This window comes from Lolium perenne, chromosome 7, assembly GCF_019359855.2.
Source record: "Lolium perenne isolate Kyuss_39 chromosome 7, Kyuss_2.0, whole genome shotgun sequence".
NCBI lineage: Eukaryota > Viridiplantae > Streptophyta > Magnoliopsida > Poales > Poaceae > Lolium > Lolium perenne.
The window spans coordinates 183,545,000-183,569,892 of NC_067250.2; the positions used below are offsets into that span (position 1 = coordinate 183,545,000).

The 24,893-nt window shown below is 49.2% G+C and overlaps 1 protein-coding gene across 1 annotated transcript; it reads right to left on the reverse strand.

Annotated features, from left to right (window-relative positions):
* Window positions 1-2,229: 2,229 nt before the first annotated feature.
* Window positions 2,230-8,312, reverse strand: LOC127314920 (probable mixed-linked glucan synthase 6). Its single transcript, XM_051345467.1, has 3 exons — window positions 7,661-8,312; window positions 5,116-5,860; window positions 2,230-4,386 (listed from the first exon to the last, which is right to left on the reverse strand). Exons 1-3 carry the CDS (start codon window positions 7,972-7,974, stop codon window positions 2,638-2,640), a joined length of 2,808 nt encoding a protein of 935 aa, XP_051201427.1. The 5' UTR covers window positions 7,975-8,312; the 3' UTR covers window positions 2,230-2,637.
* Between the last annotated feature and the right edge of the window lie 16,581 nt (window positions 8,313-24,893).

Here is a 24,893-nt window from a genome sequence, read left to right on the forward strand (position 1 = left end):
AGACGCTGGTAGTGCGCCCTGCCACTAGTTAGCCAGCAACACCTTCAGAAGTCACGCCTTTCTCCTACTAGTCGATTAAACCTTTGTTTCGTATTGAGGGAAAACTTGCTGTTGTGCTCATCACACCTTCCTCTTGGGGTTCCTCAACAGTGTTGACCAATGACCACCATCATCGTTGCCGCGCCAGTGTAGGAGTAGGAGGAGGAGTAGGAGGAGGATGAGAATGAGGCCGGAGGTGGTGGTTTAGGAGGAGGAGGAGGAGGATGAGGACGGAGGTGGTGGTTTAGGAGGAGGAGGGGGAGGAGTAGATGGCCGGAGGTGGAGGTGGAGGATGAGGATGAGAAGGAGAAGGAGAAGGCCGCAGGTGGAGGTAGAGGCCCGAGGTGGAGGAAGTTACCGGAGGAGGAGGAGGTTACCGGAGTAGGAGGAGGTCACCGGAGTAGGAGGAGGAGGAGGCCGTCGGTGAGGATTTCAAGGAGAAGAGGAGAAGGGGGAGAAGTGAGGAAGGGGAAGAGGGAGGAGGGCCGGCTTGAATATATAGTCTAGGTTACCACCGGCGCACCTAATATGGCGGTGCACCGGGGGTAATTTTTTATTTTTTTACCAAAATCTAAAAGCTCAAAAAAGTCATGTTTCTGTTTTTCTCGTTGAATTCGGATAGGAAATTTTGGGTAGATAGATTTTGATATATATTTTTTTCATCGAAGTTCGTATGCAACCAGAAATCCTGTTTTACGAAAACATGACGCTATTTTGCATAATATATCGAAATTCATGTTTTTAAATTTTCATTCAAACTACATTGCATAATACATGGGCATCTCGAAGGATTTAATTTTTTGAAATTTTATCATTTTCTTTTATTTTTTCAAAACTGGAAAAGGTGTTCCCGGGGGGTGTGGAGAGAAAATCTGTGCTCCCCTTACCCCCGCCGCACCTCTATGGTGGTACATTGTTTACCACCGGCGCACCACCATAGAGGCGCGCCGAGGGTAAGGGGAGCTCCCTTGTTTGATTGGGCCCGGACCTCTTCTAACGTTATGCCTGGCGCACTAAATTTTTGCTGCGCCGGTGGTATTGGGCTATCACCGGCGCGGCCGAAACATGGTGCGCCGGTAGTATTTAGCACCGGTGCCGTCAAAACATGGTGCACCGGCAGTAGCGCCGGCAACGATAGACCTTTTCCTAGTAGTGGACAAATCTGGGTACGAGGTCCAAGGCAGAAGACTTGGAGCGTGCGACATGGATATGTAATGGCCTAGGACTATGTGGCATAGCTGGTTAGGACTCACGTGGAAACCTAGCCTCAATGTTGTGTATAAGCCAACCCTCGGGTAGCCTATGGAAAGAAACAATCTGACCATTATAACCCTACACACACCGCAACTTCATAATGATTTATAGCGAAGTAGATATCCTCCACCGTTGTGGATCTTGAACTTGAGTTTACTTTGCGTATCACTATCCCGTATCTACGAGATCATACACCCCTCTCTCTCCTCACCGTGAGGTACCTCATGGCGTACTTGTAATAAATACCACGTCATAGGGCCTCGTTGTTCAGTGGGACTTCGAATGTGCCTAGACACTAATGAAAGTAAATCCACCCCTATCTCAGCTTTCCCGTCAAGACAACATTCTACCCATAATAGGACGAAGGTTCCAGTGCCAACCACGCCATGTCCATGGATGTGTTGAACAAACTACACTTGTCCGGGGAGAAATGCATGTCGAGCCCAAACCTGGAGCAAGTCGGTGGGCATCCTCCAAGTCAGACTCAGAGGCTGATCTCAGTTAGACGAGGTCCACAATGCCCAAGCCACCATGCTCCAGCGTTCGAGTATCCAAGTTAAATCCCGCCTACGAATTATAGGTAGCTCCACCTCAGCCAGAGTTTGTGAGCCGTGTAATAGGCGACCATTTCGCGTGGTTCGGCGTGCACTTAAATAAGCGGCCGGCACCTGGCTGCATCTTTACCCCTATTGGATTATTATGTGAATTGAGAGTGTGTAGGATTCTCAAGCACCAACCATGAAACGAGATATCATAATAAATCTGGCTGATGACATGCATGGCTTCTAGTTTCACAAGACAAATAATCGGCAAGAGATGTGAAGAGAATAATTCCCTAAGACATAATGAAGAGAACATGTTTGGCTATTATCATGGTAGGGTAGCTAGCCGCACTAGCACAGCTCATATCATAACAAGAAGTACTCCATGCACGAATTAATGAAATTGCATTTATTGTTTCCATATACCAAATGAATACCGCCATACACCCCACTCTCAGCCTCTCAGTTTCTGTATACATCGTCCAGCTTGTACAGTACAAGCTCTTTCTTACACCTCTGCCCACCACCGGTAAGTCCCTTCCTTTGTTGTTCGAGCAATGTAATGTATGATTAATAAGTACAGACCTAATTACCACAGGTAAATAAAAACTATAATTCAAACCAACACCAACTTTTCTGGACAAAACTATAAACAAGCGGGCAAAAAATGAAATGAAATGGCGGGCACTTTCTTTTGATCAGAACGTTGCATGCACAGTTCAGTGAATGACTCGTTTCTTTTTCTGCTGCCCTCTTTGTTTGGGACGCACGGCGGCGACGTCATCGATCAGCAGTCCCAAGCTCACGGCCAGGCGAGGAACTTCTGTCCATGATGAGCGTGCGCCACCTTGGCTCCCGAGCTATGATGTATGTGCGGGATGTTGATGTAGAGCACGGCGGTGATGACGAAGGTGAATGCCCACCAGACGAGCACGACGACTGGCGTCTTGCCGTGCTTTCCCAGGATGCCCTTGGCGAACGGGTAGAGGTGGAAGAGCACCCAGAAGTTGAAGAAGACGCCGCCGGCGACCTTGAGCCAGTGCGTCCACTCTCCGTCCAGCACCTTGGCGAAGGCCACCGCTGATCCGATGATGTTGACGAAGATGACGATGACGGGAGTGATGAAAAGCGGCGTCCACCTTACGACGTAGAGGTCGGCGTAGGGGTCCTTCTTCTCGTCTCCCGTGGGCAGCTTGGATGTGAGCTTGAAGGAGATGTCCCGCTGGAATATGACCTTGATGAGCACCTGGAAGACGGCCTGAAGGTACGCGGAGCAGCTGGCCGTCATCCAGAACTGCCCGTTCCTGAACCACTCGAAGACGGTGACCCCCGCCCACTTGACCTCCAGCACGGCGATGACGAGCAGGGTGGAGAGGACGATGCCGAGGTAGACGTAGAACATGGTGGTGGGGCGCTGCACGATGAAGTGGCCGGTGACGAAGGAGAGCGCCGGGACGGTGGTGTAGAAGATGAGGAAGATGGCGGTGAATGGGTATGTGGTGATGTTGATGTATGCGACGCGCTGCAGCGGGTGGAGGTAGGTGCTGCCGAAGAGCGGGTTGTTCTTGGAGAAGAAGATCTCGAGGGAGCCGGTGGACCAGCGGAGCACCTGGAAGAGCCTCTCGGTGAGGTTGATGGGGGCGGTGCCGATGAAGGCGTGCGGGTAGATGGAGCAGTAGCGCGAGCGCCATCCCTTGATGTGCATCCGGTAGCCCGTGACGACGTCCTCCGTGACGGTGTCGTAGACCCAGCCGATCTCCTTGCCCCATCCGGTCTTCTTCTCGAACTCAGCCGCCGTCACGTTGACCGCCTCGGCCATGGTGCCGTCGTCGGTGGCGACCGTCTCGGCAGGTTCGTACGGCGACGGGTGCGACGCGCGCGGGATGCTGTCGACGAAGGCCTCCGACTTGCCGTACGTCTTCTTGGGCAGCGGCAGGAAGCCGTGCTTGCCCTTGGCTGGCACCGGCGCCGCCTTGGCCTTGGCCATGGTCATCTCGAGCCCGGGCTTCTCGTACTTGGTCTTGGCGAACATCCCGCCGAGCATGGGGAAGCACGGCCCGCCGACGTTGATCCTGGGCGGGTCGAAGGCGTAGACGGTGATGCGGCGGAAGAGGCACCCTGTTCCGACGTAGATGGGGCCCTGCATGCCATCGAGGGCGCGGAGCGTGCCGTCGAAGAAGATGCGGTTGTGGTTGGCGTAGAGGTCGGTGGGGTCGACGCCCTCGAAGCGCTGCGGGAACTGGACGAAGGCGACGGTGTCGCTGTCGCGTCCCACCATGAAGCAGATGCCGGCGCGGAGGGCCTGGGAGTTGTTGATGTAGTGGTCGCAGTCGAGGTTGAGGATGAAGGGTGCGTTGGAGAGCAGGCCGGAGGCGCGGGTGAGCGCGTTCATGGCGCCGGCCTTCTTCTGGTGGTTCACTCCCGGGCGCTTCTCGCGGGACATGTAGACGAGCATGGGGAGGCGCACGTCGACGGTGCTGAAGTCCAGCGGGTTGTCGGCGCTCGCCGGCGGGCCGTACTGGCGGTTGTGGCTCGGGTGTTCAACCAGCACCTGCATCATCGAGTTCACGCCATTGTCAGCAATCATCATACTCGTACAGTACAGTCACAGTCCACTAGTCCAGCAGTAGTAAGAAACAAGGTTAAGCTGGTAGTAATATTAAAGGGTCGAAGGTGAAATTAGGGTAGTTGATTAGATAAACCCTGAGAAGGGGTAGTAATTAGTTTTTTCTTAATTACTCAATTAAATGAGCAACCAAATTAGTTAACCTTAATGAGTCCAATTAGTACTGTAAATGGAGCCTCACATCAATGATTGATGTGAGAATGCAGAGGCGGTGAATTAAAGAGTGGCATAAAGCGGGCGCTGTAGTGGTGTCGGGAGGAAAGGACCACCCCAACCACCATTCCTCGTCACAGCAACGAAATGAAATGAATGAATGGAACCACCCCCATTGCATTGCATTGCTGGCCACACGCGAGCGCAGCGCAGAGCATGTCTTGTTCCATGTCTGTCTACAAGTGTGCCTTGCTGGGCTGCCCGGTGGTTGCGCCCTCCGCCATCGCCGCGTCCATTCCGTCGAATCTCCGACGGATCCATCGATCGGGCAGGCAGACAGGAGTCACATCACATGGGCACTAATAACGAGGCCCTAACTAACGAACCAGCATAATTCCAAATAACAGAAATAGATGAACAATGGCATGCATGCATCTACTAGGAAAAAGACGGTACAGTAGTAGTATAGCAGAGTAAGTAAAACAGTGGATGAGTGCTGACCAGAACGATGCCGGCGTGGTCGCCCTTGCGGTGGTTCTCGGAGGCGTCGACCCAGGTGCCCTCCCACTGGTTCCCGTCGGCCATCCACGTCGGGCGAGGCTGGCCCTCCCCTTGCACGACGGCGGCGTTGTACCCGTCGTTGCGCTGCTTGATGTCGTGCTCCAGCGAGTTGATCCTGGCCTTGAACTCGTCGTACTCCTTGCGGACGCGGCGGCGGTCGTTGACGAACTCGTCCTGCGCGCGCCCCATGTAAGGGTGGGACTTGAGCTCGAAGTAGCTCTCGGGGCCCCTGGGCTCGATCCCGTGCTTGCGGCAGAATGGCACCCAGAGGGTGGCGAACTTGGACGCCTCGGCGAGGGCCTCGTAGGTGAGCAGCATGCCGCTGTCGTCGGAGACGTAGCAGGTGCTGCGGTCCACGGGGTAGTCGGCGGCGAGGATGGAGAGCACGGAGTTGGCGGTGGACAGGATGGGTTCCTTGATGGGGTCGGCGGTGGTCACGAAGATGTCCAGCCCGGGGAGAGTGGAGGTGCCGTCGGGCCTGTCGAAGCGCTGCCGGAGCACCGCCAGGTCAGGGACGCGGTTGATGGGGTTCAGCTTGGGCAGCTGGTCCAGCAGCCACGAGAAGCCGAACCAGAACTCGCCGCAGATGGAGGTCACCCACAGCCACATCGCGTCCGGGTTCTTGTGCGAGATACGCCAGATCACGAACAGGGTGAAGGCGATCAGACGGACGAAGATCAGAACCCTGCATTTCACATTTGTTTACCGTCAGTTCATCATCTAACTCGCCCAAGTAATTAATTAATTAACTGCGGTAGTAGTACTACTAAGTAAATTACTAGTGGAGGTTAACCGGGTTCCCTTGATGATTGATTGGGTGCAATAATTGGAGGGAACATGCGGCATGTTCATCTTTTGTTTGCTTTCCCGCGCGCGTAATATAAAGCAAATGAGTTTTTGCAAATGCCAAAAAGCCAAGGGCATCAATCCTCTGTCCGTATGGACAGCGAAGGCTGGAGGCCGGCTGGCTGGCTGGCAAGTCAATGAGTGTGAGCTGGAAACACCGATCGAGCGCACCGACATGCTGAGGCTGTCGGTAGGCCCCGCCGCCTACCCGTCGTGCGAGGGCATATCATACCATATGGATGCCACCACCACCACCGGTCTCTGCTAGCAGCGGTGGTCTCGCTGGATTCGTTGCTCCATTAATATGATGATCAAGGGGCCTCTCTTTTTTTATGTTGCTTTGCTGTTATTTTCCTTTTGCCTAGTGGAGCTAAAAGGACCGATTTTGGAACCTTCTCCTGCTAAACTAAACTAGGCAGGTTTTATACTTAGACCAGTGCGACTAATGTGATGTGTTTACCACGGAGAATGCTTGCTACTTTTGTACAAGATACTCAAACTTGGTGGACTTTAAATTTATATATATAGCACACTACATTCTGAGCTGTAACTCTCCCACTTTTATAACTTCTTTCTCGGTGCCAACATGACTCCCACTTTTATAAGTGGCACCGCTCTTTTTCTTCTTCTCCTTTTTTTCTTTTTGAGATGACGAGATATGACATCGAATTATTTCCTTCCATGGTACTCTTTTTTTTCATACTAGTTTTTTTCTGATTGGTACAGAATTGTACTAAATCAGCGACAACTAACTAAAACAGAGGGAGTACATGGAAATACTGAACAAAAGCTACCTACACTGCACACCATCTCTCTATCTATGGAACTGAGATCTCATATACTACCTCCAGCATGCATACGTTTGCAGAGAGGCAAACAAGAACATGTTACTAGTAGCTTTTCCCATCTTATCCGAGCCCCCCAAAAGTTAACCCATCTTAATCTTGCAGGCAGGCAAGAAGGATAGGCTTTTAATGATGTGTCTTGGATTCACATGCAAGCCATGCCCACTGCTGCTTCATTTCACCTCGGATTCCCATAGCAAAGCAGCCAGGCTGCCTGCATCCATCCTCCCACACCACACGGCCACTTTTTTACTCCAAAGTGGTAAAGATTTATGAGCCCCCAGGGCGGCCCACATGGCAGGCAGGCAGGCCCAACGGCTACCGTCTACTCTCGGGGCCCGCACCGCGAGGGGATGACGAATCGGAACAGAAGAACCAGCGGCGCACCGAGCGAACATCCCACACCGGGACGCGCTCGTTTCGGCGTATTCGTACCATCATTGCCACGGCTCTAACGTGCACCTGTCTGGCACTGCCTACTCCTGTTTTATTTTATTATGTTTTTTGTTTTTTAACCCTGAGATTTAGCTAACTGCCCTGATTAGATTAACTGATTAAGTAACACCGACCATGGCTAGATCCTAGGACAGTATGCCGGCAACATTTGCATGAGCACCGGTGACAACAGATGTGTAACTGACTGTTGCACAATGCAGCAGCTGCTGGTGCGCAAGAGTGTATGTAGTAAATAATCAACCAAGGACTGCATGCTTATGTACGAATATTACTCCTACAATTCAGATATAATTAACATGGGTAATAACTGGAAGGAGCTTGGGCGTGCTGGCACGTACCTGTACGGGTAGAGCAGGACGCCCTTAATCTTCTCAGTTTTGAAGACGGGGCGGTCGTCGACGACGGCGCCGCTCTCGTCGGTCTCGGGGCCGAGCTCCACGCCCACCCACCCCTCGTTGCCGGGGGGCCCGATCCGCCCCGAATCCATGATGTCCATGTCCAGGGACGACGCGGCGGAGGCCACCGCCGCCGACCCGGTGCACGCGCACACCTGGAACCCGCAAGCGCAGGGCTTCTTCTGGCTCGCCGCAGCAGCGACAGCAGGCGCCTCAACAGTCCCTACACGGCCTCCGGCGGCCACCGCTGGCGCCATGGCCGTCGTCCTCAATGCCCGCACGCAAGTCTACGAGGAGCAGGAGGGGTTACCTCCAACCAGCAATGGCAGGCAAGCAGGCGAGGTGGCTCTCTCTCCCCACTAAGCTAGGCAATGGAGGAGGCAGCCTTTGGCATGTGCGAGCTGAGAGAGGAGGAGGAGGTGGGAGGTGTGGTGCGAAATGGGGAGTATAGTACGCGGGGATTTATGGGGCGAGGGAGGCTGGGTAGTGTGTCGGTAGAGGTTTTGAGACCTTGGCTGGGCTCAGCTGCCTTGTCTTGTAGAGCTGCCCAACCAACCCTGCCTGTGATGTGATGACAGTGGGATGAAATTGTGCGTGCTTCACCTCTGCGTTGTGTGTGCGTTTATATGTAGGAGGTGGCGAGCACATTGCCATGGACGCGTGTTGCCATGCCCGCCTCTACCTACCGGGTTGCTTCCACTCTTTTTCCCCCTTCCGGCGCCATGTGGTTTGTGATGCCCTCCAGCGCCAAGAAAACCATTAACCAAAAACGCTTATCTATTTATTTCTTGTTTGTGTTGCCTTGCAAACAATAACTAATTGATTAACTAGATAGATTGTTTCTGGAAAATGAGGTTAAGACCCTGGCCTACGAGCATACATATCCTAATTAACGAAGCCACCACACGACACATACAAACCCAGCAATGCGTGAAGATTGTGCCATCGGGACATTATGACCTAGTAACATGAACAACCCCGTCAGCTTGTTATATGGTGATTCAAATTTATAAGAAGGCTAACTTCTGACGAGCGGAACGAGTGATCGTTATCACCGCCTATTTATACCTCTTGTAAGCCGCCGGCTAGGGATAATCACTTCAGAAGATAACCCGCAGTGTTTGTAAACACTCCTTTATATAGTAAAGTTTGCTGGCCCGCATCCGTGGTTTTTACCTCTTTGCTAGAGAGAGTATTCCACATTAAAATCACGTGTCCCCCGCGTGTGTTCTTGATCGTTCTTCATTATTTGCTTGTCGCATTTATAGCACAACTAGGTAACGGAGGCATCGCCGAGTCATCCTATGGCAAACAGACGGTGGCGGAGAAGGAAGGGAAGAGGGAGTTAGGTGCGGTGATGGCTAGGGTTGGCCCCTGGTCACCCACGAGGGACGAGCCAAGAGCGCTCTGCGAATCCAATAAGGCCTTATGACTTAAAAAAAACACAACAACTCCCCATGAAGGCCTTATGCCGTACAATTACAAACAACGCCCCATAAGTTACGTGCTTGGGATATCACCGAGTCATCATGTGGAGAACCAGGAGATCACATCCAATCCAGTAGACCCTCACTAGGCACCTCATGTGCACACTTCTAATGCTATCACCGCCATCGAACAACTGAGCCAACTTCATGACATAGATCCGCATAAACCTCGCTGGGCATGTCGTAGACTCCGCTAGGAAGCACCATCTCCTTGCCCGAGTCCACAATGACATGTTTTTTCACCGAGCTAGACCCCGCTATGCCGCGTTGCTGATCCCCCCCATGTTCAAGGGGTAGAAGCAGCACCGCTCCACCACTTGCCTCTCTCATCCAGAATCCGCTCCAAAAATAGTTGCACCCACGAGGGAGAGCGACACCAAAAGAACCACCATCGTCCTATATGGGAGAACCGGATCACGGGTTTCCCCTATATTATCATTACAAGTGAGAAGACGATGGAGGCGGTGATGATGCCTTTAAAAAGGTAGCGGTGCACAGACGACATCATGAACGGAGTCCGAGCTTGGTTTTCATCTTGGTTATCACCGGCAATCGTGCCTCCCCGACTCGTAGCTGTAACTAGATGTGCGATTGCGAGATCCGCCACAACCAGTCGCAAGTGGCGTAGGAGGAGACCACCACCGTTTTTCCTAAGGTCGTTGCTGCCCCCAACGTCGCGGTGTTGCTGGTGATGCCCAGGAGCATTACGAGTGAGAGGACGATGGATTTAACAACGATGCATTCGACAAGGTAATGGCGCGGAGGGGGAGACACCGTGTGGCCGGCGGTAGTAGCACTGGTGTGCTCGGCGTGCATAAATTAACTAGTTAGTGCCCCAAGATATGGCGATTTCCTTTTTTCCTCCAACGATTGGTTTTCATGTTAATGTAATGTGATGTAATCAGGGAGGAGGGGAGGAAGAGCTGGGGAATCATAGTGGAAAGAATAAAGGGGCCTTGGGTGATGATGATTAGTTTGTTTGTTATGCTTCTCTTGGGGTGTGTATTATATTAAAATATAATTAAAATGTTGCTAGCTAAGCTAGGTCCTGGGTGCCCTTGATTGGAAGATTCTTTCCTTGCGCCCAGCCAGGCTGACCCGTGAGTCCCTGTAGCGGCCTGCGGCATCTCCATGAGCTGGTTCGAGGCTGGTACGACAAGCCTCTGTGCTGTGGCCTTCCAGTGGGCATCAATGGCAATGGCGCGTACGTTTTGTCACTGATACACATTCATGAGCTCCTGCGTCCCCCAGGTCGGTTTGGGGACCTTTTGCTGCGCAAGTTGGCCGTGTGCCCTGGAAATGCTCATACTACGAACACAGGGCATGGGCGAACGAGCTGTGTGGGAGAGAGGGCTTTAGACAGACGACATATTCTTGTCTTGCGGGTCGAAAAGTGGCGGGTCATGCTACCTCAAGCGGCAGTGCCAGGGAAGGGAATAGTAGGGAGGGGTCGGAGTAATTACGATCACGGCAAAAGGTGGACATGCAGACCCCGATTCTACTGCCTCTTTTTTTTCTTTAGGGCATCTCCAGCGGCGCGACGCAAACGGACACTGAGCGACCGTTTGTGTCCGCCATGACCGAAAATGCGTCGTGCACCCTCTCCAGCGGCGTGACGCAAAGTGACCGGGCCGTCCGCAGAGACGCAAACCTGGCCCAAATATGCGCCAGGTTTGCGTCTCGGCACGGCGCGCGACGCGCAAAGTGACCGCTTGGTCCTGGCACGGGCCCGCTGGCGCGTCTGGCTAACCGTCTTCGGCGGCATTACTTGCGGGCGGCGCGCCGCAGCCTTTGCGAGGGCCGCGTTAATGGCGTGCCTCGGCTTCCGCGAGCGTGCGCGGCCAGTAGACGTGCGCGGCTAGCGGACGCGGCGTCGATGCGTCTTCTCTCCGCCGATCTTGCGGCGAGGCGTCGCTTTGGCGGTCTGCGGGCGCCTCGCGTCGCGCGTAGTAATGGCGATGCCCCGCGTGGCGCGGCCGTCGCCACGCCTCCGACCTATATAAACGGGGCGCCGGCATCTCATCTCCTCCGCACTAAACCCTAGCCACCGCCGCCGTCGCGCCACTCGGTAGATCCACCATGAGCGGCGCCGGGCGCGCCAGGCTGCCGCGCCTCCACCTTCACCTTCACCTCCCACTCCACCTCCCCCGCCTTGAGCTCCGACGACGGGTTCGACTCCGACGACAAAGACCGACCTCCTCCACCCGGCCGGGACGCCGCGGACTGGCGAAGCGGAGAAGGAAGCAGAGGAGGAGCGGGCGGCCCATGCGGCTGTCGACGCCGAGGCTGAACAGCAGTGGCGGCCGCCGCCGCAGCCGAGGACTCGACTCGGAGATTTCATGGTCATCCGATGACCCTGATGCGCCGACGCCGGAGGAGAAGGCGGCGGAGCAGCGGGCCCTCGTCGAGTCTTTCGAGACGCTCAAGGACGAGGCCGCCAACGCGAGGCTGGAGCAGGCACTGCAAGAGGACGCGGCGGCGCACCGAGCCATAGCGGCCGCGCGGGAGGCGGCGGAGAAGCAGACCACGGAGCGACGCAACGACGGTGCCGGCCCGTCAGGAACCAAGTAGTCTAGGTCTTGTATAGTTTTTATGTACTTTCTATGTTTGGTTTTCATATGTAATCAATCCCTCGTGGTAGAAAACAAAAGGAATTGTATGAAGATCAAACTATGTTGCAATTCAAAAATGGGTCGCCCCGGTGGGAGCACACCAGAGGCCTTAAGCAGACGCGCTGTCGAAATATGTCCATTGGCGCGGCCATAAACGGACGCTGTCGACCATTTTTTGGCGTCCGAAATGCGTCGCGCCGCTGGAGATGCCTTTATCATGCATGGTTTTGGTTGTGGCGAGCAATTTGTTTGCATCACGAGCATACGTACGTATACGTTGGGGTCTGCCCTGCAGGGTCCCCGCTAGGTTGATTGGCGGAACCAAGGCCATTTTCCTTTCTGCCCGTTACAACGTCCCTATACGGCTATACGTCCCTCGATTATTTTCTGGCTAGAAGATTAGGGGCTACGGCGGAGAATGTCCGTGCGTATGGGAAGGATGAGACGAGAGAAATCGCGGCATACGATCCGTGCTGATGGACCTCCCGGAACTAACGGGGCCTAATTAAGCATGAGGTCTACACACTACAGCCTCGTCACCACCCGGACAATCAGCGCAGTTGTTACGACAGGGACGCCCGCCCGCGCGTGTCCAAACGCAACACCGCCACATGATAATCAATTTTCGTTAATTGCACAAGTAGAAAACCGACCGAGACGAGACGCATACACGTAGGGTGTGTTTGGTAGATCGGTCCCCCTCAGATTGTGTTTCTCAGCTGAGATTTGCTCACTTCATACAAGCTGCTCTCAGATTTTTTCATGTGTTTGGTGGGTTGGGTGTGTTCACCCACGCTGAACCCAGAAGTTGTTTGGTGGCTTGTATGAGGTGAGATGAAGCTGAGCCAAGAAATTTTACAAATAGGTCCCTAAAGAGAAAAATAAAAAGCAATCGGGTCCTTGGTTCATCCAACCACCGTATCACGGAGAAATCCGGCCATGGCGGCGCGATCTGGAGGCCGTGGCGTGGAGAATCCGGCCATGGCGGCGCGTCTCTGGCGGCGCGTCTCTGGCGGCGCGTCCCTGACGGAGCTTGCCCTCGTTCGTGCGAAGAGGAGGAGGCAGGCGGGCGTCGAGGAGCCGGCGGCCCCTGGCGGAGCTTGCCGTCGTTCATGGCGTGGCGGAGCTCGCCCCTGGCTTGGCTCGTCCGTGGCGCGGCGGAGCTCGCCCACAGCGTCGAGGAGCCGGCGGCCCTGGCGAAGCTTGCCGTCGTTCGAGGCGTGGCGGAGCTTGCCACAGCTTGGCTCGTCGTGGCGCGGCGGAGCTCGCCCCCGCTGGGCTCGCCGCGGCCCACAGCGAAGCTTGCCGTCGTTCGAGGCGTGGCGGAGCTCGCCCCTGGCTTGGCTCGTCCGTGGCGCAGCGGAGCTCGCCCCTGACTGGGCTCGCCGGCGGCCCCTGGTGTTGCTGTGGCTGGCGTCGACGAGGAGATGCGAGAGAAGAGGAGACGCGAGGAGGAGGATTGGGGGAAATGAGGCGTCGGGTTGGAGTCTGGGGGTCTCGCGGGACCAGCGAACAGTGTTTTGCGGGATGACCTCGTCCGGGACGAGTAGCGAAGCTCGATTTGAGCTTCGCTCTCGGGCAGGGCTCTCGTCCGTTTTTGGTATGAGCTGGGCAGTGGGGAGTTGATCCGAGCCGACCTAACAAACAACTTCTCTCAACAAAAGGTGGGATGGGGAGGGAAAATCTGGGCTCCCCCAGTCTACCAAACACGCCCGTAGTACTGTACGTACGTACTCCGGCCGGGGGAGGAGTAATTAACCGTCGGTTGTTGTTTGTGGCATCGGCCGATCCAACCACATATGCCGGCACGCTAGCCCGCCAGGCCCCCAGCATTCATCATCACGGCCTAGTACTGTAACTACAACCAAGTCCCCAAGCATTTACAACCCCGCCAACGGACGCCATTTTAACGCTTCACGCACTGCCTATACCCCACACTAGTTCGATCATGAAGGTAATTTATGGTTCTCCCGTACGTGCATCTCAGCATCTCCATCCAACGTGTATGACGCTTTTTTTTGTCAAACGATGGAAACTACTAACTTGATGATTGCACCAACATTCATGCAATCGGCAATGTAGTTCAAGTGGCAAGCCCACGGCCCTTCGTGCTTCATGCACCTACAAATGTCTAATTTTTTTTCTCTGAGGAAGGTCTAGTCCCTCCGTACCGGTGTGTAGGTCCTACATGTATTTCTAGGTTATCAATTTGATAAAGGTCACTGAAAATTTATATCATTAGAAACTAGAGATGTTGTACTTTCTAATGGTATAATTTTTATATTTGTAAAATTAAATTAGAAATACGGGTAGGCCCTACCCACCGGGACAGAGGTAGTAGTTTCTTGCCAGTCATACGCAAGCTTAATTACGCTCTCGGTTCTAGAGAGCCATGACAGTTATGTAATCACCGTCTACTGAATTGGCTCCGTTTTCCTTCTTCCAAAGTAATCATTTTCATGCCCGGCCATATTTGATGATATGTATACCGTCATTTCTTAAGGGACACATATGCCATCGGTTTAGAAACGCACAATAGGCAGGATCAGATAATAACACACGCATACAATGTACAATGACTATAAGAGTCTATCGGATATCTCCAGAAACAAAAACGCATCGGCCGCCACCGAGCCCAGCCACATTTGATGACCTATAACCCCGTTCTTCAGGTACACATATGCCAAAAGTAGATGGATATCTCCCTCTCGTACGTGGCCACAAGCCTGTATCATTTGATGACCTGTAACGCAATAAGCAGGATTAGATCAATGACGCCGAACACACACACATACCGTGTATAATGACTAGATTCATTCAGATTTCTACAAACATTGAAACCCATGAGCCACCGAGCCTAACCACATTTGATGATATGCACAGTCATTCTTCCGGGACACGTATACTCTCGGTTGTTGAGAATCACGATGACTAGAAAACGGGCTAGATTCATTAATTTGTCTCCCTTTACGTTTTATATGGTGTATATCCATCCACGCTTATGTGCATATCTGAGCATCCCCATCCATGCGACACATGTACTACCATTTTTGTTTGGACGGAGAAACAGAGGAAACTAATGATAACTTGATTAATTGACAACCAGAAGTCTTGCCATCAGCAATGTAGGTTAAGGCAAATGTCGTTCATCGATGCTTCATGTAGTTAGAAGCATCTAGATTTTTGTTGGTCATACATTTGCTTTTACTCTTAGTTCTAGAGAATCACGATGACTATAGGTGTCTATTTTTTTGTTAGTTGTATTTTTTTCTTACTTTTGTGTGTGTGTGTGTGGGGTGGGGGGGGGGGGGGAGAAAGGGGAGACTATAGCTTGATTGACACAAAAACCTATTGTGCCATCAGCAAAGTAGCTTAAGTCAGAAGCCGCCCGCCATCGGAGCTTCATGCAGTTAGAAGCTCTTTTATTATGAGAACGATGCCACACAACCAAGAAATAGCTTAGTTCTAAATAGGTTGCAACCCACTTGTAAATGCCAGCTGGCGGGACCAACTAAATGTTCTAAATTCGGTTCATATTTTAGTCTGGTAGCCCGAAAGCTTCACCATCGTTATAAAACGACACTCTCTACGGTCTCCAATTGTATGCTATACCCATACATGGTGATGTGGTTAGGGCATTGTTACTTGTTAAGCGACGTGCACCCAGAAGCGTATAGTTTTCTTTAACTCGTACGCAAGCTTATATACCGTAAGCTCTAGAGAGCCACAACGATTATGTAATCACCCACCGAGTTGACGTTGTTTTCCTTCTTCCTTCGTAATATTTTCCAGTCATGGCCATATTTGATGATATGTGTTGTCATTTTTTCAGTATACGTGCCAACAGTTCAGAACACGAAATAGGTAGGATTAGATGATCCCACCTACATACAATGTACAAAGACTATAGTTCATCAGATATCTCTAGAAACCAAAAAGCATGATCCGCCACCGAGCCCAACCAAATTTGATGATCTGTAACGTCGTTATTCCGCTACACGTATGCCCAAGACAGATGGATATCTACATCTCATACGTGGCCACACGCGTATATCATTTGATGATCTGTAACACAATAGGCATGATTAGATCGATCATGCCACCCACACACACAGACACATACACACGCTTAATTCATATTAAGTCAGTCAAATTAATGATCTAGGGATGTGAAAATGCACTATAAAGCTGGACAGAGTGAGTAGTTTTTTTGCTAGTCATACACAAGCTTAATTATGTTCTCGATTCTACAGAGCCATGATGGTCATGTAATTATCGTCCTTTGAATTGACACCGTTTTCCTTTTTCCGTCGTAATCTTTTTCAGACCTGGCCATATTTGATGATATGTATACCGTCATTTCTTAAGGGACACGTATGCCATCGGTTTAGAAATGCACAATAGGCAGGATCAGATGATAACACACGCATACAATGTACAATGACTATAAGAGTTTATCGGATATCTCTAGAAACAAAAACGCATCAGCCGCCACGAGTCCAGCCATATTTGATGACCTATAACGCCGTTCTTCAGGTACACGTACGCCCAAAGTAGATGGATATCTACCTCTCATACGTGGCCACAAGCCTGTACCATTTGATGACCTGTAACGCAATAAGCAGGATTAGATCGAAGATGCTGGACACACACACATACCGTGTATAATGACTAGATTCATTCAGATATCTACAAACATTGAAACACATGAGCCACCGAGCCGAACCACATTTTATGATATGCACAGTATTCTTCCGGGACACGTATACTCTTGGTTGTTGAGAATAACGATGACTAGAAAACTGGCTAGATTCATTAATTTGTTCCCCTTTACGTTTCATATGCCCCATATCCATCCACGCTTATGTGCATATCTGAGCATCCACATCCACGCGCGTATTGTCATTTTTGTTTGGACCGAGAAACAGAGGAAACTAATGATAACTTGATTAATTCACAACCAAAAGTCTTGCCATCAACATTGTAGGTTAAGGCAAATGTCGTCCCTCCATGCTTCATGCAGTTAGAAGCGTCTAGTTTTTTGTTGGTCATACATTTGCTTATACCCTCGGTTCTAGATAATCATGATGACTACATGTGTCTATTTTTTTGTTAGTCGTATTTTTCCTTACTTGTGTGAATGGGACCGTGGGGAGAGAGAAAGACGAGACTACAGCTTGATTGACACAAAAAAAAAAAGCTTCACAATCGCTATAAAACGCCACTCTCTACTTTCTCTAGTAGTATGCTAAACCCATACGTGTGATGTGGTTAGGGCATTGTTACTTGTTAAGCGGTGTGCACCCATAAACGTATAGTTTTCTTTAAGTCGTACGCAAGCTTATAAACTGTCGGTTCTAGAGAACCACAACGATTATGTAATCATCCACCGAGTTGACGTTGTTTTCAGTCTTCCTTCCTAATATTTTCCAATCATGGATACATTTGATGATATGTGTGGTCATTCTTGCGATATACGTACCCAACAGTTCAGAAACACGAAATAGGCATGATTAGATGATTCCACCCATATACAATGTATAATGATTATAATCCATCAGATATCTCTAGAAACCAAAAAGCAAGAGGCGCCACTGAGCCCAATCAAATTTGATGACCTGTAACGTTGCTATTCTGCTACACGTATGCCCAAGACAGATGGATATCTACATCTCATATGTGGCCACACGCATATATCATTTGATGATCTGCAAAATAATAGGCAAGATTTGATCGATGATGCCACACACATACCGTGTAAAACGACGACGATCATTCAGATATCTACAAAAAACTGAAGGCCATCAGACCACGAGCCTAGACACATTTGATGATATGTGTTGTCATTCTTCTAGTACACGGACCCAACAATTCAGAAACACGAAATAGGTAGGATTAGATGATCCCACCCACATACAATTTATAATGACTATAGTCTATCAAACTTCTCTAGAAACCAAAAAAAATGAGAAACCCCTGAGCCCAACCACATTTGATGACTCGTAACATCGTTCATCCGCTACATATATGCCCAAGATAGATGGATATCTACATCTCGTACGTGGACACATGTGTATATCATTTGATGATCTGTAACACAATAGGCAGGATTAGATCGATGATGCCACACACACACACATACAATGTACAATGAACATGATCATTTGGATATGTACAAATACTGAAAGCGCATCACCTACCGCGGCCAAACACATTTGATAATATGTACATTCATTCTTCCGAGACACATATAATCTACGTTGTTGAGAATCACGATGACTAGAAAACTGGTTTAGATTCATTATGTTGTCTCCCTATTCGCTTCATATGAAGTGTATCCATCCATGCTCAAGTGCATATCTGAGCATGTCCATCCATGTACGTACATGTAGTCTCATTTTTTTGGACAGAGAAACAAAGAAAACAATTAACTTGACTGACACCCAAAAATCTTGCCACCAACAGTGAATGTTTGGAAATAACTGGAATCTCTAGTAAACCTCTTCTTTAACTAGCTTGTTGATTAATTGATGATCAAGATTTCCTGGTCATGAACATTGGATGTTGTTAGTAATAAGATCGTATCATTAGGAGAATGATATGATGGACACACACCCATAATAAGCATAGCAATAAGAGCAAGTCATTAAGTTTGTTTTGTTGTACCTCTCAAATGCATAGTAACCTAATCCTTTGACCATGAGATCATGTTAATTACTAAAACCGGAGGAATACTTTGATGACATCAAACACCGCTTCGTAACTGGGAGGTTATAAAGGTGGCATTGGGTACTCTAAAAGTGAGAGTTAAAGCTCATGAATCAAGAGTGAGATTTGTCCATCCAAATGATGGAGAGATATACTCTGGGCCCTCTCGGTGACATGACATCCAACTAGCTTTCAAGCATGTGACTAGGTCACAAGGGATGTCATATAACAGAACGAGTAAAGAGTACTTATCAGTAGCTAGACTGAACTAGGTATAGAGATACCGAGGATCGAATCTCGGGTAAGTAAAGTATCACGCGACAAAGGGAATCGGCGATGAATGCTTATGGTTCTTCGATCACAAGGTCATCGCTAAATGTGTGGGAGGCATTATGGATCTCCAGGTCCCGTTGTTGGTTATTGATTGGAGAGGTGTCTCGATCATGTATAAATCGTTCGTGAACCGTAGGGTGACACATTAGGTTCGATGTTGTTTAAATAGATATAGAATATGATATGGAGACCGAATATTATTCGAAGTCTCGGATTGGTTCTATGACATCACGAGGAGGTTCAAAATAGTCCAGAGAATAAGATTCATATAACGAAAGTTACTTTCCGGGGTTCTGGAAAAGTTTCTGTGTTTCACCGAATGTTTCGGAGGGCCACCGGTGGGCCCATGAACCGGGAGGGGCTACATGGGCCGAGGGGTATAGTCTGGCCTCTTGGGCCAGGCTCACCAAGACCTCAAAGTCACATCCAGCCAGCCCTAAAGGGATATGATCAAATCTAGAGAGATAAGATCGAATCGCACAATTTAGGGAGCAAATTTGGAAGGGGCAGATTTCTCTCCCCCTTTCCCTTAATGCGCCCTCCTTAGAGAGGGGTGGCCCAAGGATGGCAGCCCTCGCCGCACTCTCCCTCTATAAATAAAGGTGAGGGGTTGGCCGACCACCATACTGTTGCCCAACCATAGCCGCCACCCTCTCTCCCTCCTTTTCATGTGCATGTTTGGCAAAGCCCTGCATGAATATCCTGCACCACAACCACCAACAGGCCGTCATGCTGCTGGGATTTCTCGGAGGATCTACTACATCCGCTACCCAATGAAACGAGGAGAGGGCGTCTTCCTCGACACCGTACGTGTGACCGAGTGCGGAGGTGTTGCCCGCTTGGAAAAGGATCATCATTGCGATCTTGAGATCACCAAGTGTACGACTACATTATCCACGAGATCGGATCTCGTTACCACTTTGGATCTTCAAGGGTAATGTTCTCATCTATCTCATTGCACAAATCTAGTATATTAGATCTTGGCCTTTTCCTAGATTGGATCTTGGTTTTGTTCGTTCTTGTGGTAGATTTTTTTTTGTTTTCTATGCTACAAATCCATCAAGTGCTACCTAGCGATACCAACTAAATGTTCTAACGTTCAAGTGGTTCATATCTTCGTATGGTCAACCCGAGCATCACCATCGCTGTAAAACAGAGAGTCTCCAGTAGTATACTAGACCCCATATACCATGGAGTGGTTTAGGGCATCGTTACTTGTTAAGCAACATGGTAACTATGCACCTGGTTTAAAATGGTGTTATAACTATCTTAAAAATATTGGAACATTTACACAAGTTTATATCCATGTTTTGTGACCACATGTAAATTTCGTTGAAAAGAGACAAGTTGAGGCCCCGTGTGAAATATATTTTGGTGCTTCCAGAATTTTCTTTTAGAGACATGTTTATATTTTATTTTTCATAGGACACAAAGTTTTTTTTTCTTCATAAAACCTTACAGGCACATAGAAGACAAAGGAATCTACGTCATAAAAAATTCAATTTTTATTTTGTGTGTGGTGATTTTATTGTTCATCCCATCAGGGTGCAAATGCATCCGAGAGCCACAACACCAACCTCATCTTATATGTTCTTGTTAGACGCATAAGCCTTCTAATTTGTTGTTAACACACCATTAGTTCCATTGGGAAATTATTGTTAGTTGATTTAGCAGTATTTGATGCTTGTGATTATTTGTTAGTTACTGTTAGTTCCTTCATATGATGTGTGCTATTAGGTTTGATATATTCTGAATTATTTACATTTTATTGAGACATGCATATGCCTCATTCTTAATTAATTGTGATATGTTAATAAATCTACATGCTTGATTGTTAATTCCTATTCATATGATTCATTCCTAATTGTGATACATGTTAACTGATCAATGTGACTCCTTGTAATACTCGCTCTATGCATAATTAATGTGTATTATGGGTTTATTATTATCATATTAAAAAGTATTAACATCTTGATGATGACATCCCTACCTCACTACTACCTCCGTCATTACAAGTTGAAGATGATCCTGCTGTGAAGCTCAAGTCCAATGAAGTTAGGATTGGACCAATGACACGAGCCCGTGCGAAGCTACTTAAACAACATGTGAACTTGTTCCTAAGTGATACTTTGATCGATGAGAACTTTATACTGCCTAAGTCATATTACTTATGTATGATCAGGTATCAAGAAGGAGCAAGCATCGCACGAGGAGGAAAGGAGCAGCTGGACAAGAAGATGGACGTGAAGCTGGACATGGAGCTGGACAAGAAGACATCCCATGGACGCGCGAGGGAGGAGCGGGAGGCATGCGCGAGAGGAGGATATGTCCAGGCCGGCGCCCAGCCCCGGTCAACCGGCCGTGCCACCGGGTCGCCCGGCCCCAGGCCCGGTCCGACTGGCCCCCACGCCGGATCAGCCCGGTCCAAACCGGGTCCCACGCTTGTACCAGCCGGGGCGTATCCAGTAAGCCTGGACGCCCGCCCGGTCGCCATCCGGTCCCTGGCCCGGTCCAAACCGGACCGGCCGGTCCCAGGCCTGGTCGACCGGCCCCCAGGCCGGCCGAGTCCGAGTCTGTCTCGACCAGATCTATTCTAGGTCGGTTATTTTCATACTTTTTCGACCCGAGGTCGTCCTGAACCCCTATATTAGTGCCCAGGACGCCCCCAAAGTAGCTTTAGACCACGTTTAAGATAAACCCTAATTCTTAGCTGTTTGATATGCAAAACTATTGAATCCCTACACCATATTGCTTGATTTGGTGTAGATCTGAAAGTCTTGTGTGATCTGCTGTTCCATTAGGAATTAGGAGGTTGCAACTTACCGCTTCGTGGTCGGCGGCTACGTGCGCAAGTGTGTGGAGTTGCGAATATCTTGCAGGGTTGAGAGCTGTTGCATTAGCAACAGGGACCAATCGAGAGATATCGTTACGTCATACAAGTTATCTTCCACTTCATCAAGTTATCTCCGCTGCAATCATCATGTGATCATCATCACCACCGTTGCTTACTGAGAAGATCGGGCCACCCCTTATCATCTTGGTATCAGATTCTCGGGTTTCCTCGGTAAGCCATCCACAATCCACCCCATAGTTGAGTTGTGAGTGTTTCCTATCCAGAAAAAGCCAAAAATATTAGGGTCAGGGCTTGCCATAGCTTTAGATTGCACTAATTTTGAGTTTTAGTTGCTTTTCGTAGTTGTTTTTGTGTATCTTTTTCTTCCATCTAGTATTGTTAGGGTTTGTGTTTCCGGTTTCATCTAGAGTCAGTTTTTGTTGCTCCGAGTCCACACAGCATACAGTGTGTTTGTCCAAACCATAGCCACAGCCTTTCGATATATGTGACTAGGAACTTCCCCAGAAGAGACTAGTTTTACCACTCGACAGACTGCTCATTAGGGTTTTGGTGCTTTGCATTATCTGTTGGCCGTGTTATCAAGGAGTTGAGTCATACAATAAAAAAAATAGAAAATAGAAAAGAAGCAAAAAGAGCTACATAGCTGCGTGTGTTACAAAAAGAAAATCCAAAAAGAAAAAGTGTGAAGTGCTAGTAAGATCAAGTGAATGCCTAGTTTACTTTTCTGCACCTGTAGTTGAGCAATCTGGTGCCTGTCCCGTTGAGCTTTGCTAGCGTCTCTCGAGTGCATTGCAACCTTTCATCCATATAGTTGCATTGCCACAATTATCGCCTTGTGTGAGTATCATTGGTTGTCTACGGTCAACGCTAGAGCTTGTTATTGGTGCAAATAGGTAGCGTACCTACAGCCCCACATATGTCCTGCTTTGCCGTGTGATTTGTTCTTATACCCTTGTTATTCGCTTCGCTACATCCGTGCACTAGTTGTTCCTACAAGTGGTAAGCAATACTAATTCACTTTGGAGCGGTAAGATTTCCTTTTCTTATCAGTTTTGAGTGAGTTGTGAGAGTACCACCATATATTTTTGATTTAGTGCACTAATCTACTAACCATGTCTGCTAGTGATGCTAAACTTGTTAAGCAAGAAAACAAGAATTCTGCTGATATCATCACATGGAGGGAGTATGAAGCTCTTCGTAATGAGATGCGACGTGAATTCCGCACTCAGGATGATGAGCTTAGGGGGACGGTCCAAGGGATCTCCCAGAAGTTAGATGCTACTAGTGAGACCGTCACTACAATGAAAGATCAAATGACGGATATCCAGCGCAGCCTCCAAGCTTTGCAACTGGCTGTTGAAAATCTGACACAACAACAGCAACAAGAAGATGAAGACCCTGATCTTCAGGATGAAGCACCTGGCATGGGTCGTGGTGCTGGACGTGGTCACCGCGGTCGTGGTTTCGTTGAACTTGGACGCCATGGTCGTGGGTTTGAGGAAGAAGATGGATTGGGTAAGCTCAAGTTCTCCATACCCAAGTTTGAAGGAGGAGCTGATGTTGAAGAATACCACTCTTGGGAGCTGAATATTGAGAAGTTATGGCGCTTACATAATTACACTGAAGATAGGAAGATCAAGCTTGCTTCTTCCGAATTTGATGGTTATGCATTGTGTTGGTGGGATGGACTTGTTCGCACTCGTGAAGAAGATGGTGAGCTGCCTATTATCACATGGCGTGCTATGAAGGCGGCGATGCAAGCTCATTTTGTGCCCACTAATTATTTGCGTACTATTTATGATAAGTTGACCCTGTTGACACAAGGTGTGAAGACTGTTGATGAATATTACATGGAGATGGAGATGCTCATGCAGCGTGGCCGTGTTCGTGAGTCTCTAGAGATGACAATGCAGCGTTTTCTCAATGGATTGAACTATGATATCAAAGGCATTGATCGTCATTACAGTTACACCACTATGAATCAGTTGCTACATCATGCAAGAGAAGCTGAATCACATTTGGTGACGGCGCCATCGACGTGCCATCGACGCGCTCCGCACCTTACTCTACTCCGTCTAGCAAGCCGGTCTCCAATGTGTCTAACGCAAAGAAGTCTGAATCTGCTGCAAGTACGAGTGGTTCTAGCATGTCTACTGCGCGCAACAGCGATATGAATTGCCATACATGTGGTGGCAAGGGTCACTTCAAGAGAGATTATCCTAACCGCAAAGTTATGATAGTTAATGAGGACAATGAGTATGAGACTGGAGAGGATGTTGATCCCAATGCTCCAGAAGATGATGACTATGACACTGATGGTGAAGATGCATATCCGTCTGATGCTCGCACTATTGTTGTGTCTCAGCGTGCTCTTAATGTGTTGCCTAGTGCATCTACTCAGCGCTGCAATTTGTTCCAAACAAAGGCTTTAGTTGGTCTTGACAAGGCTTGCAAGGTTATTATTGATGGCGGGAGTTGTCGCAATTTAGCAAGCAAGGAGTTGTGTACCAAGCTGAAGTTGAAGTATTTACCGCACCCGCATCCATATTATATTCAGTAGTTGAGCGACAATGGTGAGATGAAGGTAAACCACATGGTGCGTGTTGAGTTTGAGATTGGACCGTATAAGGATTCCATTGATTTTGATGTGGTTCCTATGACGGTGTGTCACCTACTATTGGGTCGGCCTTGGCTCTATGACCATTCTGTGCAACGCATTGGCCGTGCCAATAAATATCACTTGGAGTTCAAGGGCAAGAAAATCAACTTGCAGCCTATGTCACCACAACAGATTGTCAATGAGTCTCGTCAGAAAGTTGAAGTAAACTTGGAGGATGCACCTACAGATAGGCGAGAGAATTGTAATGTCGTGAGTGATATAACGAAAAATGAGAGAGTGAATTCCTTAGTGCTTTTAGCCACCAAAGAAGACATGAGAGAATTTCGAGAGGATCCTACGGCCACGCCTCTTGTGCTACTGTACAGGGGTACGGTTTTGGTTTCTAACGACATGACCCCTCTTCCTCTTGGTGTTTCTAATGTTTTGCAGGAATTCGGAGACGTGTTTCTGGAGGAGGTACCCGCAGGACTACCACCATTGCGTGGTATTGAGCATCAAATTGACTTGATCCCCGGAGCTTCGCTGCCGAATAGGGCGCCATATAGGACGAATCTCGAAGAGA

Excerpts from the sequence above, each read along its gene's own strand:
- LOC127314920 (XM_051345467.1), bottom strand. The coding sequence starts at position 7,974 with ATGGCGCCAGCGGTGGCCGCCGGAGGCCGTGTAGGGACTGTTGAGGCG. Across the intron at positions 5,861-7,660 it reads GTCCTGCTCTACCCGTACAG|GGTTCTGATCTTCGTCCGTC; the intron begins GTACGTGCCAGC and ends TGTGAAATGCAG. Across the intron at positions 4,387-5,115 it reads ACCACGCCGGCATCGTTCTG|GTGCTGGTTGAACACCCGAG; the intron begins GTCAGCACTCAT and ends TCGATGATGCAG.